Source organism: Manis javanica, chromosome 16, assembly GCF_040802235.1.
Source record: "Manis javanica isolate MJ-LG chromosome 16, MJ_LKY, whole genome shotgun sequence".
Taxonomy (NCBI): domain Eukaryota; kingdom Metazoa; phylum Chordata; class Mammalia; order Pholidota; family Manidae; genus Manis; species Manis javanica.
Genome location: NC_133171.1, coordinates 25695524 through 25713482, shown reverse-complemented (window position 1 = coordinate 25713482; position 17959 = coordinate 25695524). Strand labels below are relative to the sequence as shown.

Below are 17959 nucleotides of genomic sequence, written 5' to 3'. Positions count from 1 at the left end.
TGTTTTACTTAAGTTCAAGTCAAAACGCCAGTCTTGGAAGAAGAGAGCAGGCGTGGGTTGGACTCCGTGGTTAATGTTTAGATACATTTGGAGATAGTGAACTAGATTCAGACAAACTTAGGTGTGAATTACAGTTTTGCACTAGAAGGCTTTTTTTTTTCCATTGGGATCTATTTATAGATCTGTACAACACAGTAGGTATTCATTAATTCTCCATATACTTTGTTCCTACAAACGCTCAGAAGACAATCTTGTTAAATCTTGCCAAACAATTTGATATTTGAACATATATTTATATTTTGTTTTACGATTTGTATTTTTGATTTACAATAAATCCATGGATGTACCATTTGCCTCTCATGATAAGAAAAAAATCTGTCTCACGGGCAGCAGGGGGGCAGGTGCTGGCGCGGGACAGACCTGTGTGGGTCCTGCCTGTGCCACATCAGCACTCTGTCTTTTTTGCAGGTCACGCTATTATCCTGTTTTTCCTTCTACAAAATGGGAATAATAACACTTCTCAGAGCTGTTGCGAAAACAAATTAAAGGAATGTGCATGCACACATAGGTACACGTACATCCAGCGCCTGGCATGTGTGGACGGCTCCGTGCTGATGCTCAGTAAATAGCTGTTCCTGTCACTTTGCTGATCTCTCATTCGCTCCCTGTTCCCTCTAATACAGTTCTCAGTCTCTTTCATTCTTACATCTTTACATTCTCAGCACATCCCATTTCACTGAAAGGATCAAGGCTCGACAGCCTGGATTTTCTCCACATTTCAATCCTGTCAGAAATTCTTGATTAATTCTCCTTCCTCTTGCATGGAACAAACTGTCTTTGAACCCATTATCTCTCATCTCCAAAACCTTGCTCTTCTCACTTCAAGTCCTGCATTTTCCCTGTGCTCACTTCCCTTCCTGTATTACCACCACCCTCCTCTTCCCCAGGCACATGGTGTCCTGTGCCTCCCCTGGGTCTCTGCTCTCATGCTGGGTACAGCTTGGCTGATGGCAGAAGTTGTTCTGTTATTGAGGGACTTTTAGTTTATGTCAAAGAAAAAACGTCCTGGTGCTAAATGATTAACCTCAAAGACCACAAGCTCTCTCCAAGCTGTATAATAATCACTTAGAAAGCCATTTATTTGCCCCAGAAATTGCTTTTTATATTTTTGCCATTCGGTTTGATGCCACATGAGGGCCACCTAAATTATTCACATTCCAAATCACATCTAAGAAGTCCTTTGTGTGCTTATGAATTGCCGTAAGGAATGTCACAAGATGTTAGTGAAATTGCGAGATCCGTGGAATTTCTCAGTACTAGAGTGAAACTGAACTACTCAGTATTTAAACCACACTTAAAGCATATTTTGAACAATGATTGCTTAAAGTTTATTCTCATGATAATGGCTTTTAAAAAGTAAGATAAAAACTCACTTTATCATTGGAAAGTACTTGATCACACAATCTTTCCCATATAAATCAATTATATAAAGTATTAATCCATGCCTCAAGAAGATGAAATATGCATTTATTAAAGACCTAAATACTAAGTTGCACCTTTTTGTTCTCTGGAACCTGACATTTTCCCTTTTTTTTTATTGTTCTGAAATAGAAGACATAACTCTGAATTGAAATAATTACAGCTGTGAAAATCATTTACTTAAAAGAAAAATGGTCAGTGAATATCAGTTGAATGAAGCCCATAATAATGAATGTCCTTCAGGGATCAACACGTGCTGTTTACTCTCACACTCTAAGTCACTTGCAAAGTGGTTTTTACAGCATTGCTTTGAAAAGGATGAGGTACTATTTAATTGCTTCTGTCTCTAAAAAATAACACATATTAGGTATTTTTAAATTGAATTTTATTGAACATATATACTGAAAATGATGAAAAGGCAAAATGATGTAGCTTGTTAAAAAGACATATACATATGTTTCAGTTTTCAACTCTTAATCAGCTTCGTAATTTTGAGTACTATCTTAAAAGAACTGTCAATATATGGGCAAATATCTTCTCAGATACTTTTGTATATTAGAAGACATGTTTTTATCTATGTATCAGCCATTTGCATTTAGTCAGTTCAGTGATGTAGCATTCTCCATCATATTATGTCATTTTAATTTGGTCTGTTTAAGTTAACCTCAGAAGACATATTTTTGTAACCTATTTGGAATAGACGTCCTTATTGCAGAGTAAATTGTGGACATTATAAAAATTCACACAGGCAAGTGCTTGAAGTATTCTGTATTCATTATAATAGTTTTATGCACTCATTCAATCATGTTTTTTACTGGACTCTTGCTCTCTGTGCAGCTCTGTTCCAGGCCCTAGAGAAACAGCTCAGTAAAAAACAGGAAGACAGAAGGCTCTGCCCTTGGGTAACTTTCAGGAGGTTTATTACATTGGAGAAATCTGGAATAGCCTTCTGAAAAACCACATGACATGCACAGTTGGATTTGAATTTCATTTCAGTAATTGTCTGATGGGTTTTCTTCTGGTGTTTAAAATCACTGTCTTGTAAAAGTAACCAGTTTTTCCTGGACAGATGTGCTGGTATCAAAGTCAAGTGAGTCCGCTGACTGAAGGTCTTTTTTGACCCTGATGTCTTAGGGCTCTCCCGCCATGTGTTTCTAGAAGGGGACACGCAGCCCCAAGAGCGACTGATCAGCCAGTCCCTAGGGGCAAACATCCTGCTTGCTCGAGGTCGAGCGAGCACTCTGGTGTCAGGACGCTGTGTTCTGTCCACCACCATGCCCCTGGAGGGTCGGCGCCACCTTCTCCGCTTCTGACAAGGTCGCTGTTCAGTGTCCAGCCCGGCGTTCGTGTCCTGCCTCCGGGTGTCACTGTGGTCTTACACCTTCCTGAGTACTCGATGCTTTCCCTCACGACGCCATGATTTCTAACCCTTTCTTTGTGACACTTACACCTCTCCCACGTTCTCTATCACTTAACGTCTATCTTCACTGCGCTGCTGGTACTCTATAGCCCCACCAACTAGCTGTCATTGAAAATCAAACTTGGCTGTGTTACGTCCTTCCATCTGTTTGTGGCATTTCATATATAATTTCTTTTAATTTTGTGAAATTCTGTATAAGAAATGACCTGGAATTCAATGTGTATTTGCTTTAAAAAGTATAAGAGCATTTTTTTAAACCTTTCATATGTTCAATAAAATTTTTAAATCTTTTATTAAAGTTCCTTAGCTTAAAAAAAGAGTGAATGCCAGCACATGGAGGTCAGCTTACTCGCACTGTGCGGTAGTGATGTATCTGCTTTATAAATTTGTACTTGTAATTTAAGTCCTTGCACCAGCAGATTTCATAGCATGTAACCCAAGGTTATTTTCTTCAATACTTTTCATGATTTTCTTCATTTAAAAAATAAGGTACAGGTGAATGCCAGTTCATTAACATCAGCTAGAACTATCTTATTGCTTATAAATAGTTCTAGACAGAAATATTGACTTAATAGTAGGACTTTAGGCAACAGCCTTTCTTACCTAATTTACCCACTTTGTTAAGATTCAGAGGCTGTAAGTTGTAATATTTGGTTCAGCACTACCAAAAATGTGTAACTTAATAGAACACCACAACTTCCCAGAAAGTTAGTAAGTGCAAGTGCATCCAATTCTGCTCAGTTCTGGCATTTATTGTGCAGAGCTGTGTGGGACAGACATTGCCCTCTTCCAGCCCTGTCTCCTTTTGTAATATCCCTTTCATACATACCATCAAAAGTGTTTGACTTTGCTTCCAAAAGCCCAGTTAGGGGGTTCACATTCGTCTTCATAGTAACAGGAAGAAGGGAAAGATTTGTGTCAGGCCCTCTTGGAATTTCCTCGTTTCATTTCCGAACCTGTGTCTTCCGCCCGCAGAGCGCCCCGGCAGGGAAGCCCAGGCCAGTCGCCCCCTGCAGACTCGCCCTTTCGCAGCCGCAGAGGAAGGCAGCTCCCGCAGGTGCCAGTGAGAAGCGGCAGCGTCGAACAAGGTATCCGATAAAGAGAGAGCGTTGGCCAGAAATCTGGGATTTGAGGACCACCTGCTTGTATACGCCTTTTAGTGAATGGATGGCATTTTGATTATGTGTCGCTTCCTGAGTCCTAAGAATTTGCTTTTTAGGATTTTATTCCCAGCAGCTCGTTATAATGGTTCATGGTCTGTACTCTGATTTTGCTGAGTGAGTGAATGAATGAATTTCAGGTGGTCAATTAAAAGAATGACTTGCACCCTTGAAACGTTTTTTCAAAGGGACGATGAAAATAAATTGTAAAAAATCTCAGGAAAACTATGCATTAGAAGAAGGCTTATTTAGCCTTGTTTTTAAAAAGTTTTTAAACACTTTCATCATATTGAAGTATTTAGTAGTTTTTTTATCCTAACTTGCAATACTCTATATTTTTATACAAATTTGATGAAAAAAGTGACTTAGAGCACACTGTTAAGTGTGTTGTCTAAATAGTTTATGTTACTTAAAGGTTCCCTTACTTTAAGCATATACTCATTGTGTTCGATTTTCCTCGAGAGGGAGAATGAGAGAGTGTGTGTTTTGAGAATGAAAATTAAATCCACTGAACTACCCGGACTAGGTGATTTAAATCTTGGGCCAGAATAGTCACTCTTGTCTTCATGTGCCCCTGTGTGCCCTCCCATTTCTCAGTAGATAAAGTGATTTGTTATCAGAATGTTATCACATAAGTATTACAAGGATTTGTTAAGTAATTCCCTGAAGTAATTCATAATTTGGGGTTGTGATGTAAATGCAGGAGGCTTACATTCAAAATGTGTATTAAGACTCTTCATCCCCATAAAACAACTATAAAAGGTTAACATTTTGAATATTTTCTTCAACAGTGTTGGTTCTCGCTGATGTCAAGCATGTATTTCATTCTTTATTGAGGGTGCTGTGTATGCATTTTACTCAATTGAGGTGCTTTACTGCTGAATGAATCACAGAAATGTTGCAGATCTAAGAAGATAAACACATTGTTTCGAAGACTAATATGGCAGTTTGTAAATGGGATACTTGGTTATAGAAAAATTAGCATAGATTTTAAGAAGGTTCAAATTATTAATAGAAGAATGCTGCTATGGTGAAGTCTGGATTTGTGTTTTTTTTTAAATTATACCCCCTGTTGATAAAGTGTGCTTTTAATACTCAGAGTTGTTTTGAGTATTCATTTAATTAATCAGAAATATACTATACTATGTGAAACTCTGACTTTCTTTTCTAAAGTACAATTAATTCACTGTAATTCTTAATTCACGTGTTTAACAAACTTTGTTTTCTCTGGGAACATTTTGAGAAGAAATTCATGTTTTTAAGATTCAAATTAGCAATAGCGCCCATGAAATCTTTTTAAAAATTTACTTTTAAAAAATAAAATTTGGTGTTTTTAAAATTATGCACTCAGGGATTCCTGTTGCACAACTAAAAGAACTACGAATTCTGATGTTTAGCTACAAACTCAGTGTTACTAGCCTTATTTTGCTAAAGATCAATATCCAAAATCTTATGTGTTCCTGAAATTCTTTGCATTTCCTCCAGTTGCTGAAACACTACAGGTTCAAAAGCATATGACATGTAACTCTCATCAGTGAGATTATAGTTGTATTATTTAAGTAGAAATAAGAATGGCTTCTACAAAATCAGTTAGATTTATGCCGGATTTGGATTTTCCGGAAAGCTCATGTTCTATTGTTGATGCCAATGTTACTATTTATGACACTCGTATTCACAGTTGTCTTTCAGAGAAATCATCAATTTGTAAGGATTGAATTAAGGTGGGAAGAAAGGAACGACTGAGGATGAAACTGATGGAGTTAATTGTGATATTTAATATCACAAATACAGTAGTAAACCTTTTTCGTTGTTTGAGGTTTCTGAAATTTATGATCTTAAGAGCCATATACATACAACATTTAAAAAATATGGCAGCAAATATGTACTATTACATCTAAGTGTTCTTCTGTAATTAAAATAGACCTGAGTTACTTTACGATGTTAATGTGTCTACTTCAGGATTTGCGTAGAGGATGATACTGTCCGGCGTCATCTCATTACGGATCTATTTCAGACTGAACAGACATGACATTTTTGTGGGTCCTAAAATATGTTTTGAAAAGTAAACTTATAATTTGATTCATTAATTTCATTGTTGTTCTTCGCGCTGTAGAATTATGTCATTTTTTTTCCTTTTAATATTTTTTATTAAACTTTGGTTCTGTCCTCTATTAAGATGAATGCTGAATGCAACTTACTGGCCATTGATTAAGCCTCTATCACACTTGACTTCCTTCCAGTCTTATTTTTTGCTTGTTTTTTTGTTTTTAACAAAGGATAGTTCTAGTTTTTAAAAAAGAACTGAGTTGGTAATAACCAGTTGATTGGTAAAAACAAATATTTCAAATGATGTATATTCCTGAATAGCGATACAACTCCTTGATGAACTTGTAAGACAATGGTATTAATACACAGTTTCGTGCCGGGACAATTAGAATGTTTGACTGGATAAATGTTTTTTTCTGTAATTCAGTATCATTACTCTGTCTCTGCACCATAAAAGCAGTATATAGTATTTTAAGGGCTAACATCATTTGACAAGACATGTTGACATAATTTTCAAAAAAGCAAAAGTTTCTTTTTAAAAATTAGGAACACTTACCCAATTTGCCACATGAAATCTAATTATGTTAAGGGACATTTGGAGGAAAAGAAGTGGCGAATTTACAATATAGATTTTCAGGTAAAGTAGCCCCTTTAAAAAGTAGGTTTAAGATTTAGATAACTCTGGTGGTATATGATAATTGAGAGAGATTTCCAAGAAATTTCTCTGGTGATATTCCAACATGGTATCCCAGTGTAGCCCTTATGAGCGTGAGGTTGAAAGCAATGTAATTACTTGCATTAAAATGTTATATATATAGATTTTCTGAAACCAAGTAAGTAATTTTTCTTGTGCTCAACTGGATATCTTAAAGAAGTATTTAAAGATCATTCATAATTTAGCACTTAGGGTGCCAGTTATATTTGATGTATTCTGTCACTTCATTTTCAACCAGAAGCCTAATGATAGTCACCTTCAGAAATATCTCAGTGGGCCATTGTTTCACAGTAAATAGTGTCCCAACAAGGATGTAGATATAAAGGTTTATGAAATGTCTAACTAATATAGTCTGCAAAGAACAATTTCACTTGCAGATACTTTCTTATACTTATTTGAAAAAAAAAAATGGGTTACTTAAATTAGAATATATTTTTGATGTGGAAAATGTTACAGAATATTTTCACAATAAACAGAAGAGGCATACTATCCAGTGAAAAATGGAATTTATTTTCTCATTTATTTTATGAAATTTCAAATGACCTCATGCTATGATTTTTAAAGTGCTAAAGTGTTCATTATGAATATTAAATGTTTTTAAATGCATTTACAATAAAACGTCACAGCAGATTGAAATTTAAATGTTTTAATAAAATTGCTGCTGAAATATTTTGTAATCCTTAAAGGCAAGAAAAAATGCCACAGAATATACTTTTTCAAATGTCAAACATTAATTTCCCAATGTTTCTGTTTTTATTTTAATCTTGAAATTGTTGTATTCATTCTTTCTTTGGTTAATTTTAGCACCATATTTGAGACTTCCTCATGGTCTGTCACTGCAGTTTAATCATTATCACATTATATGTCATGCATTTTTATTATTCATGCCATTATATTGATTCACATTTCCATGTCTAACTATAAATTTGCTGATTTCTTTCTTTTGTTTCCATCATTATGTGCATTTAATTCATTGAAGAACAAGAAAAATATAATTCTTCCACAAAAGGTAAATATCAACATAATTTTTTAACCATTTAATATCGTTCCTTTACTTTTATAACATATGAGTTATATAACTGTGTTTATTGAAATAGTGAGCAAAGAAGTTTTTTTGTCTGCAGTGTTTTTGTAGGGCATTTGTTAATGTTTGTATTGTGAGCAGTTCACATCAAAGAAAAAAGGTTAATGTTAAGAGTATTTTTGCTTCCAAATTTGTTTATTCATACTGACAACTAGAAAACAATTCTCTTTGGAAAATAACATTTTTATATGGTTTTGTTTGTTTGTATTCCCCTGCTCTGAGAGACAGTGTTTGTTACCTTCTGTCCAGGGTAATGCCTGGTACAAAGGATCAGGAAATTCCTGGATTTCCCTTTCAAGATACCAGTAACCTTATGGAATGATTGGCCCCCACTGTAGCCACGCATCTAGGAAGCAGCTGCCTAATGTTGCTCGTTGGCCTCAGTAGTGTTATAATACCCAGCATTCTGTCCTCCTAGAGGACGTAAGAAGAAAGCCATTCAGCCTGCTGTACTGGCGCACTGCTGACCTCCTCCCTTGTTATCTCTTGGATCACATTTGATCTTTGGTCTTTGGACTTGAGTTTCAAGTAGTTGCAGACTTGATCCCACTCGTGTGCTACCCATACCATGTCCTATTCAAATGTGTCCTGTTGGGCTAGTCATTAAATATTTGAATATAAGCTTTCAGCTTAATGAAATAATTTATTAATAATGCTTAAAAAGTATATAATTCTGTGTGGTTTAACAGAAATACATTTACTCAATATTTATGGATTGATGATGGAGCTAATTTGTTATCTGTAGTAACCCTAAGTTAGTCCTGAGAGTAGAATGGACCCAATTTTTTGGATAGTGAAACTCAGGTTCAGAGGGATGAAGAGGTTCATCCATTCCCAGTGCTGGTGAGTAGTAGACTACCAGCCCCAGTCTCTTATTTTTGGCCTCCTTCCCCTGAATTTTAGTGTATCCTATTTTAATAGGTACAAATCCTAAATATAGTATCCCCACCTCCTAGTATATTGAGGTATGTATTATGTATCTCAGTATTACAGAGTGAAAATGGGAGGTAATACTCAATTACTAATTTTAGTGTGAATTTATAAAAATATATTCTGACACATAAGACATATTCTGGCATACTGCCTGAAATAGTAGGTAATAAATACATAGTAATTAAAAATAAAATATTCAAGGAGATCAAGATATCTTGGAGTCTCTAGATTTTGCATAGATTTCTGGCCATTCTGCATTTTTAATTCAGGTATCAGACACACAACTTTACATTCACTAGTACAAAAATGGACAATGCGTTTGTACTTACATTCATAAGAATTTATTTGGATTTGCAAGATAAATTTTGGTATGATTAAAGCATTAAACTTTTATATTGGGAATGGGTCCTGACCTAATTCATTTAGTCAAAAGGAAGAAAAATGTAGTAATTCTTCATTTAAAGAGCTCTTCCATGTATATTATTACCAGCCAAAAGGTATAATTAGCTAATCAAAACAAAACAGAATTCGTAAGTCGTACAACCTAAAGTCTGTGTGAAGTGTGCACATTTGCAAGGTCGCCCTACAGAGTACGTCCGCTTTTTGCATTTTTACAAGGCCGTTGTGTCCTGGCCAAGATGCATGATCACTCTGCCACGGCTTCCTTGGATGCAGGGTGTGGACATGCCTCAGAGAACGGACCACGTGTCTGAAAACAACCAAAGAGGCATGTCCCCAAACGCATCCAAGCAAGGCAGAGAGCAGCGGAGGACGCCCTACCGCCTCTCTGGGGCTTACGGGAACACAGCTTAGCCATGAAAGGGTTGAAAAATCCAAAACAGATAGAAGCAAGTTCAATAAATTTCTTTAAAATCAAATTTTAGGCTCACATACCTCCTAAAAAAGCAAAAAGTTTTGTTTTACGTAGAAATCCTGCTTTGGGCTGGTGTTCTTTGGGGTCAGTCACGTTGGAGCACCGAGTTACCGCGAGCGCTGCCTGCGGGGGAGGACTGGGGCCTGCCGTGCGAGCGGCCAGTGCGGGCTGAGGTGCTCCTGCTCGGAGTTCGCTTTCAGTGAATTGTAGGCAAACTTGTAGGGCAATCAAACGCCCCCCTTTGTCGAGAACTGAAACACTCCCCAAGATGCAAGACTTTCAGTGCTGAAACCAAGACAGCTCCCAGCAAACTGGGACGGTTGACTGGAGGGGACCAGTACGTAATTGTCCAGCTTATATTTATTTATAAAGCATATGTTTGTAAAGCACACAGAGAGAGAGGGGTAAAAGGCTAGTAACATTTTCAATGGTAGAGTTTACTGAGAACTTTATGTCAGTGACACGACTAAGAGTGTTACATATTTACCTCATTTTATTTTTACAACAGCCTGAGACATGACTATTAATACCCTCATTTTCCAACTGAGAAAGCTAAAACTAAGAAAGATTAAAACTTGGCCTTTTGTCACTCATTCCTTTGGTAAGGGATGGAGCCGGGAACTAGACTTGAGCCTCACTCCAAAGACCTCTTAACCAGTTTGTTCCACCGGCTCTGCACCATGCACACAGCAGCCCCCGAGTCCCCGCCGTGCATACGGTCCTGCACCCTCGCGGCCACAGCAGGCGCCCCCTGTAAGGAAGGTGTTGTTTTCTATTTTACAGAAAGAGAGTCAGAGGGCTGAAGGGGATACCTGAGGTCCCAAAGCTTCTCTGAGGCTGAACCAGATTTTGACTCCGAAGCCCGTGGTCTGTCCACTGTCCCACGTTGCTTGGGCATCTGCCTCTGGGCAACGCTAGGACCTTGAACAGGTCTGCGTCCCCTGATAGGATCCTCGGTTCCACCTCCCTCTGATGACCCAGTTCTTCGCTACTCAGCTAGCCTTTCAAATTACTATGCAACCGAGAAAGCCAAGCCAGAGTATTTGAATCAAGATGCGTTCCCTGGGTGGAAAAGTTAACTGAGGTGCTTAGGCGCTCACACTATGTTACTTACCTTTTACCTCCGTGTTGGAAGCTGGGAGGCCATATCATTTTAGACTTCACAAACTGCTTTATAGGCATATTTTAAATTATTCATTCTAAAAGTAAGCTACTTTTTCCCTCTCTGCTACATTTCTTGGACAGTTTTAAAGAGCCCATGAATGTAGTTTGGGGGCATCGAAATAATGATAGAAGAAGATCAAAACAGAACCTGAAATTAAATGACTTCAAGGTGAGAAAAAATGTTATTAATCATAATAAGTCTAATTTCTATGCCTTTGGGTAGTATTTTTTAAGTGCATTTGCTTTTTGGCTTTTGGAAGCAATTTTGAATCCTGACAAAACACATCATACGACATTTGCTGCAAAAATGTATTTCCAAGACCAGAAAAAATGTGTGATTTACACACACTGAGAGAATGAAAGTCAATTAGAATTGAAGTGATTATATGATTCGAACAAAAACGAAGAGTGAAGTAACACTCCTTGCATTTTGTTTACCTGTCTCACTAGTAAAATATATAATAAATATTGTAACCAGGTTATAGGGGCTATTTAAGCATTGTGTCTCGTCAACTGTATTTTGAAGTACAAGTTTCTCAAAGAAATGCTCAAATAAATTACCTGTACTTCCCTTTTTTAAATGTTGACAACAGCTTGAATGCTAAGTCATGAAAATATAATTTTTATGGAATGATTAGCATTAATATTAATTAGGTGCACTTATATTTAGAAAGTGGAAAATACTTTAATAATTTTCTGTTATATTAGTTATTGTATAGATAATAGCATATTATGGCTGTGAAACACATTATAGGAAAAAATTATATGATTTGACTTCTACTAAAATTAGTAAACTAATTTGTGTATTCTTCTGAAGCAGCACTATTTTAACAATCATAAATAGAAAAGGTTTTAATTTCTTTTTACATTTTTATTAGATGTATTTATTTAGTAGGCGCATATTAGGCCGGTGATTCATGTCCTGTTACTTTGTGTTAAGATCTTGAAGGCTCAAGTGTCTTTATCGTTTAGGGCTTTTCTTTTCCTGAACACATATTATGAATACTTATGAATGTTCATAAGTATTTAGAGTTCCATTAGTAAAAGTGTCTAATTTATCTCTTTTTCTTTTTTGCCACAAACCCATAAATGCAGTTACCATTCTAACCTTCTCTTTAAACTTTAGGGTCATAGACAGTGAAGCAGCCTATTTAAAACAATTCAAACTATTGTTTTAACCCTATTTTCCCATTTGCCTGATTCAAATGTGGTTATTTATAACAGCATTATAGCCTTTTACAGCTTCACAATATTTAACATTTATATCAACTAAGCCTCAACTTGCAAAAATGCTCCCTTGAGAGAGAGTACACCGCTACCCCTTTGTTCCTGGGATTTGGGGAGAAGGTGCAGAGGAAAATAGAAGACAGATTTCTAGCTATGGATAGACTCTGGTTTTTTTCCTCTAAAAGTATATATTTCCCCTAAATATTTTTTACAAACTAAAATATTTGTAAATAACTTTTTATAGAAAAATGGGAAGAGACTGTCAAAAAATTGGCGTTAAGTTCAGCAGTTATGCCACATCAAAGTTATGCCTCTCAGCATAGACTCTGTTTTTGTTTCAAAAACAAAAGTTTTGCCTTTCAAGATAAATTCTGTTGCCATCAGTGTAATTGAAATAATGAAAAATAATGGACAACATATTAGCACTTGGAATAAACAGCATGACCCATCAGGGAGGAATTCTGTTACTCCCTCAAAGAAGCCTCAATTCCGGGGGCTGCTCTTCACAAGATGGTGTTTTTAGCAGCTCGGAAGGAAGGCTGTTCACCCTCTCAGAATGGAAATACATTTTAAAAAGCTACTTAACTCTGTGTAACTGCAAAACGCAAAGCGCAGTGGCAGAGTCTTTCATCAAAACCCTGACTTTCTTAGCTGTCAAGCATCTGACTAGCATTTTGAGTGTTTGTCTGGAGCTTAGCAGTTTGGGGACTGAAACTGAGTCTGCGGTTGGAAATCCTGAGCTTGGTTTTGGACAGTTTAGTGAAAATCAGCATGCTAAGACAAAGAGTGGTCTCATGATTTTGGCTGTAATGCATTTTGAGTGATTATATATACAAATTACCTGTTTACTTATGCCAATATTCCATTTTAATCAAAATCTGTAGCAAAACACAGGTTATTTTCTTAAAATTCCTTAAAAGCAATGTGATATTTTCACAACGTATAATTTCCCTATGTTTTATGTTTCTCATGCCAGATAGATGCCATCTTCTGTTTTATTGCTTATATTATTATAGCATAATCCTTAACATCCAACGTACAATGGTGAAAGGGATACAATTGGGCATATTTCTACCCTTGAAAATTGAAATGTCTTTATTCTAGGAATGGCCCAGAACTTGGACATTTTTGTATAGTCAAATATTTTAAACACCCTAATCTTTATGTATATTTTGCTGTGCATGTGCAGGTAGGGTAGAGGGTATATAAGAATTACTTCGCAGTTGCTCACTGTACTGTATGACTCAGAAGTAAGGGTGAACATGCAAGGACTATGTTATCTTTTAATTGGGGAAAAAAGATAGAAAATAATAGTGTAAAATACACTGGTGAACCTTTCTTTCCCGCAACATCTATTGTTTCAGTAGAAAGGCCAATTTTAAAATGCTGGAAATTGGGTAATGCAGCAAGAGAGCAAGCCATTGTGGTTCTCCGTTTTTTGAAAATATGGGGGGAAAAATCCTTCACCAATAACCTAGTGAAATAATTTAGAATCATAGAGTACAACAGCTGAAGTTACTCTATGCAGTGTCTTCACTTTACAAATAAAAGCTCTGTAGCAGAGAAACATCAAGTGACCACGGCAATACTGATGAACTGATGAGCGGCGACCATCTGAAACTATGATTTATGCCTACTCATTCCCAGGCCTGGGTTCTTATCAGTTTAATAAATGGCTTCCAGGTATATGGGGAATTTTTATACATCTTAACAGTTTATATTCCTCTAAAGTCTAAAAAACTTTGAGTAGAGACCAGTATTGTATTTTTTAATTTTCAAATATCAAACCATCTCCCTTCCAATTCAGGCTGTGTATAGTTTTATAAAGATTAGTTTCAGTTAGCTACATTTTTTCTTCTTTTATTATATTATAATCTCCATACTTCACATTATGTCATTTCTTGCATTTGAGTTTCCACTCTCAGTGGTTTTTTAAAATAACATGTTTCAGGGAAGGTATTTATTTTTTAATGATCTCAATAATTGAAGAATTGTAGGTATTTCATTCATACATTTGATTCTCTTTGACAACTTCCAGGTACATGGTCATTTATCATTGCTCCTTCTGAGACACGCATTGGAGCAAAGACGGTGTTCCACTGTCTCCAAACTCTGATTCCCTCTAAACAGCCAGGAAGCAGAGGTGTCAGTGTTTCTCTTCACAAACTGTGGTGGCCCCTTGTAGCTAACTAGCAAGCTGACTTATCCTGCCCAGATGTTATAATTCATCACTTTTGTAACCTTGTAAAATAAAATACAGTCATTATACTCCAATATATTTAATAATGTCGAAATACTTATTCTTCTTTTACACTCAGATTTCAACTAGAATACTAGAAAATATGAGATGATTCAACAATATAGTATATGGATTATCTTCTTTGCCTATAAACACAGACATTTGAAATGCCAAATTTGTGTTAATTTCTAGATGCACAGGGAAAAATATGAAAAGCTGAAAGATTTGAAGATCAGAGTAAATTTATCTTCATATAATTGTAAATTCATGCATAATCTAAACATATTCGTGAAAGTTTAATGTTTAAGTTATAATTAAATTAAACAATTACAATATTTGTGATATTTTTAAGCAAATCATAAATATCTGATAAGTCAAAGGAGTATCCCAGAAAATCACATTTTCTTTGTAGGAGGGGAAATTTTTCAGTGATGGGTTAGGGAAGATTTATTAAAGATTCTTAAGCATATTCTTTTTAAGTAACAGGCCTCTTTAGTAATCTTATGAAAGGGATCTAGAAAAATGGATGTAGGCACAAACACAATATTTGCAAACAATTTCAGCTTCTTTGTAGTTTCATCAAAGATCATCCATACATAAGATTAAGAATTCTTAGCAAAGCATGAGACATGAAGTAATTAATCTGTCTTTTTATAATAATATCTGTATTTCCATTAGAAAATGTAGTTATAGACTTTTTCAATTATATTTGCTTTTCTCAGTTTGCTGCTTCAGAGTTGTTCCTGTTGAGTTTAGAAGACAAGAAATGATTTGATTAGTGTGGTTTTAATTTAACTGCTAAAAACATTCTAGTTTTTTATTTTCTTAATTGTAATGTTGAGTTGATATTTGATAAATTTATATTCATTTGATTAAAATGTCAGTGTAAAAAGAACAATATATAAAGTTTATCTACAGTAAATGAATTAAGTTCAGTAAATATTTTTCGGGTAAATATCTGAACATCAACATCAAATACATCCTTGAGCTTGCAGAATGCATAGTGAAACATTCCAACTTAAAAAAACTCTATATAAACATGTTAATTACACCTCAGGGGCTAAGGAGGTGAATTGTTTATGTTACTATCACTCTATTTGCAGTTACAGCAGAAACAGTCTATAGGAAACATCCTTATCTGACAATTATTTGTAACCTTATATTGTCATTAAAAAATGAACGTGATAATTATGTTTGTTGTAGATAATGAGAGGGATTATTTAACTCACTAGCAGGTGGAAGTTTGGGAATTAAAAAAAATAAAAACCTAAAAATTCCCCAATTTTCAAATCTTTTTATAAAGAAATAGCAACTGGCATTTTAATAATTGTATTAGTTTACAATGCTGTCAACTTTGGAATGCTCCTAAAATGTGAATTTAGTGCTAGGATTTCTGGGAGAGTTGAAAAATATTTTTTTCATATTTTAATTTGCTGTTGGCATTATAATTGTTAATATAAAACCTTTAATGTTAAACAGTAGTCATACTTTTCCAAGTAAAATTTGAGCTCTAGGCTGCAGGAGATAAGAGATAATCAGGATTTAGTTCACTTGTAATCATTACTAAGTATCTGTTATTCTCTGTATAAATCATATACGTTAATAGTCACATCTTCTGGTTCAAATTTGTGGTAAATATTCTATTTTAGTTCTTAAATTTCCCTTAACCATTCAAATTGACACCAATAATGTCATTTTATTTCACATTATACAGCTGAAAAATAAAGTGCAAAATAAGCAAAATATTTAGAAAAGTTGAAGTATTTCCAAATTCACACTGAAGCTTCTTCACTAATGTTTATAAAAAAAGTTTTACTGCAGCCTGATAACTTGTATAAACAATTATTTCAGAACACACACTAATATACATATCAGGAAATAATGAGAAATACTTTTATGAAGTGTGAGTTATATGTAATTATCTGACTCTTGAAATGAGTAAGTAAATGATAAGCTGTTTGCATTTTGCTGTGTTCTTGGGAATCAGAGAGCAAATAATGAGGGGAGCTTTGCAGCTGCTTTTTTGCTGGGGAGTCCAGGGCATATACTCACAATTTTGAGTCAAAATTAATTTGAAAACTTTCCTTTGACAGATTAAAAAGATGTTAACTGTCATTTATTTAAGAATAAAGATAATACATTAATCATTTGTGGAAGGTCTAAGTGAAGTCATTTAAAACTATTTTTGGATTCACTTTAGTTAGGCTGCCACTGTCTTCTTATGATTTAGTTTTGAGTTTTGCAAAATAAAAATGTAAATGCAGCCATGTCCCAAACTACTATGTAATCCTATTTAGAGAAATGAGGTGTTATCCTCAGAAGGTTAAGTCCCCAGAACTGTTGCAGACCGCTTCAGGACAGTAACCTCTTCAGGGCCAAGTAACTGTCCTCTGTAGGAATTTCATGACACTTAAAGTGAAACTCACAAAGCTGTGGGCTAATCAATGTCAAAAATTTCTTAAAATGAAAATACCATTTGGTGAGAATACTTAGCTAACATCATTTAAATTTTTTTTTCCACAGTAGAGGTTGCTTTGAGGCTCTTAGCTCGAAGTACAGCTGATCACCATTCATCTGACTTCCTCAAAGTTTGTAGCAAATGACTAAAGTGCCAACACCACAGGCAGAAGGAGAGAACAGATATTTGTATAGGTGCTTCCATTTCGTCTCGCTTGCTGTAAATATAACTCACACTTTCTAATAATTTTGTCTCCGTTCCTGATTCCTCTCAAGTAGCCTTTTGCTTTAGAATATTCATTCTGACAGCGTACATATTGTCAGGTAATTAGTAGATTTCTGAACTGCTCTTCTCAAGTTCTCCACTGACCCATCCTTTAATCATCATAGTCATTAATTACTGTCTCAGAGGTCAGTATTTTCAAAGCAAATGTGTATCATTGTTTAATTCACATAACTATGATGTTAGGGGTTGATGCTATCTAATTCACTGAATTGGCAAAGCTAAACATCAAGTAATTTGATGCTGAAAGTATGATTTGCAGGTAAAACATTTACCTGCAAATTTCAGACTATTTGTTTCTTGGGCTATTAGTCTGTACTTTAATACACCATAAAAGCTATATATAAGTTTTTATAGTTTTTATAATGGGTTGTCAGTGTCTTTTATCAAGGAAGATAGGCCATGTTTAATCATTGCAATGGAAAAATTTATCAGCCGGGGTCTTTATAACATGCTTGTAAAACATGAAATCAGCTGCCAGGTCAGTCAGATGTATCAACATTTCCATTGTCCTTTAAGTCATTGGGCTTCTTCCAGAAGCCCCACTACATTAGTCATCAGAAGATCTGTTTTTGTATATGTATATGTGTATATACACAACTTAAAAATAAATCTTATCTCTTTTTTCAGAGATTGAATGGTCTGGGAAATTGGCAAAAGATAAGTTTTAAGAAATAAACATAGGTCTCAGAAAGACTGGTGTGTGTTTTGGAGACTTCACTCTGTTCACAGTGTACCCTTCACTCCTTGTTCTTTTTCACTTGTAAAAAATCAAAGGCAGGGTCTTGAAGCTAAGCTGATTATGATGGATTCTGACTTAAAACTACTCATACTTTATTAAAGTCTGTCATTCCCACCTAAATAGTCACTTAGCAGAT

General features: G+C 35.3%; 1 protein-coding gene across 48 annotated transcripts in view; it reads left to right on the top strand.

Annotated features, from left to right (window-relative positions):
- The window catches only part of RIMS1 (regulating synaptic membrane exocytosis 1), a 411017-nt gene that overhangs the window by 314819 nt on the left and 78239 nt on the right, over positions 1-17959 (top strand). For 27 of the 48 annotated variants that reach the window (XM_073224849.1, XM_073224844.1, XM_073224853.1 and 24 more), the window contains one exon: positions 3875-3987. In XM_073224849.1, the coding sequence (XP_073080950.1) occupies positions 3875-3987 (113 nt within the window). Of the gene's footprint in view, positions 1-3874; positions 3988-7799; positions 7830-10956; positions 11045-17959 lie in introns of those variants that run through there. The other 21 variants (XM_073224834.1, XM_073224832.1, XM_073224839.1 and 18 more) reach the window with 2 other exon arrangements.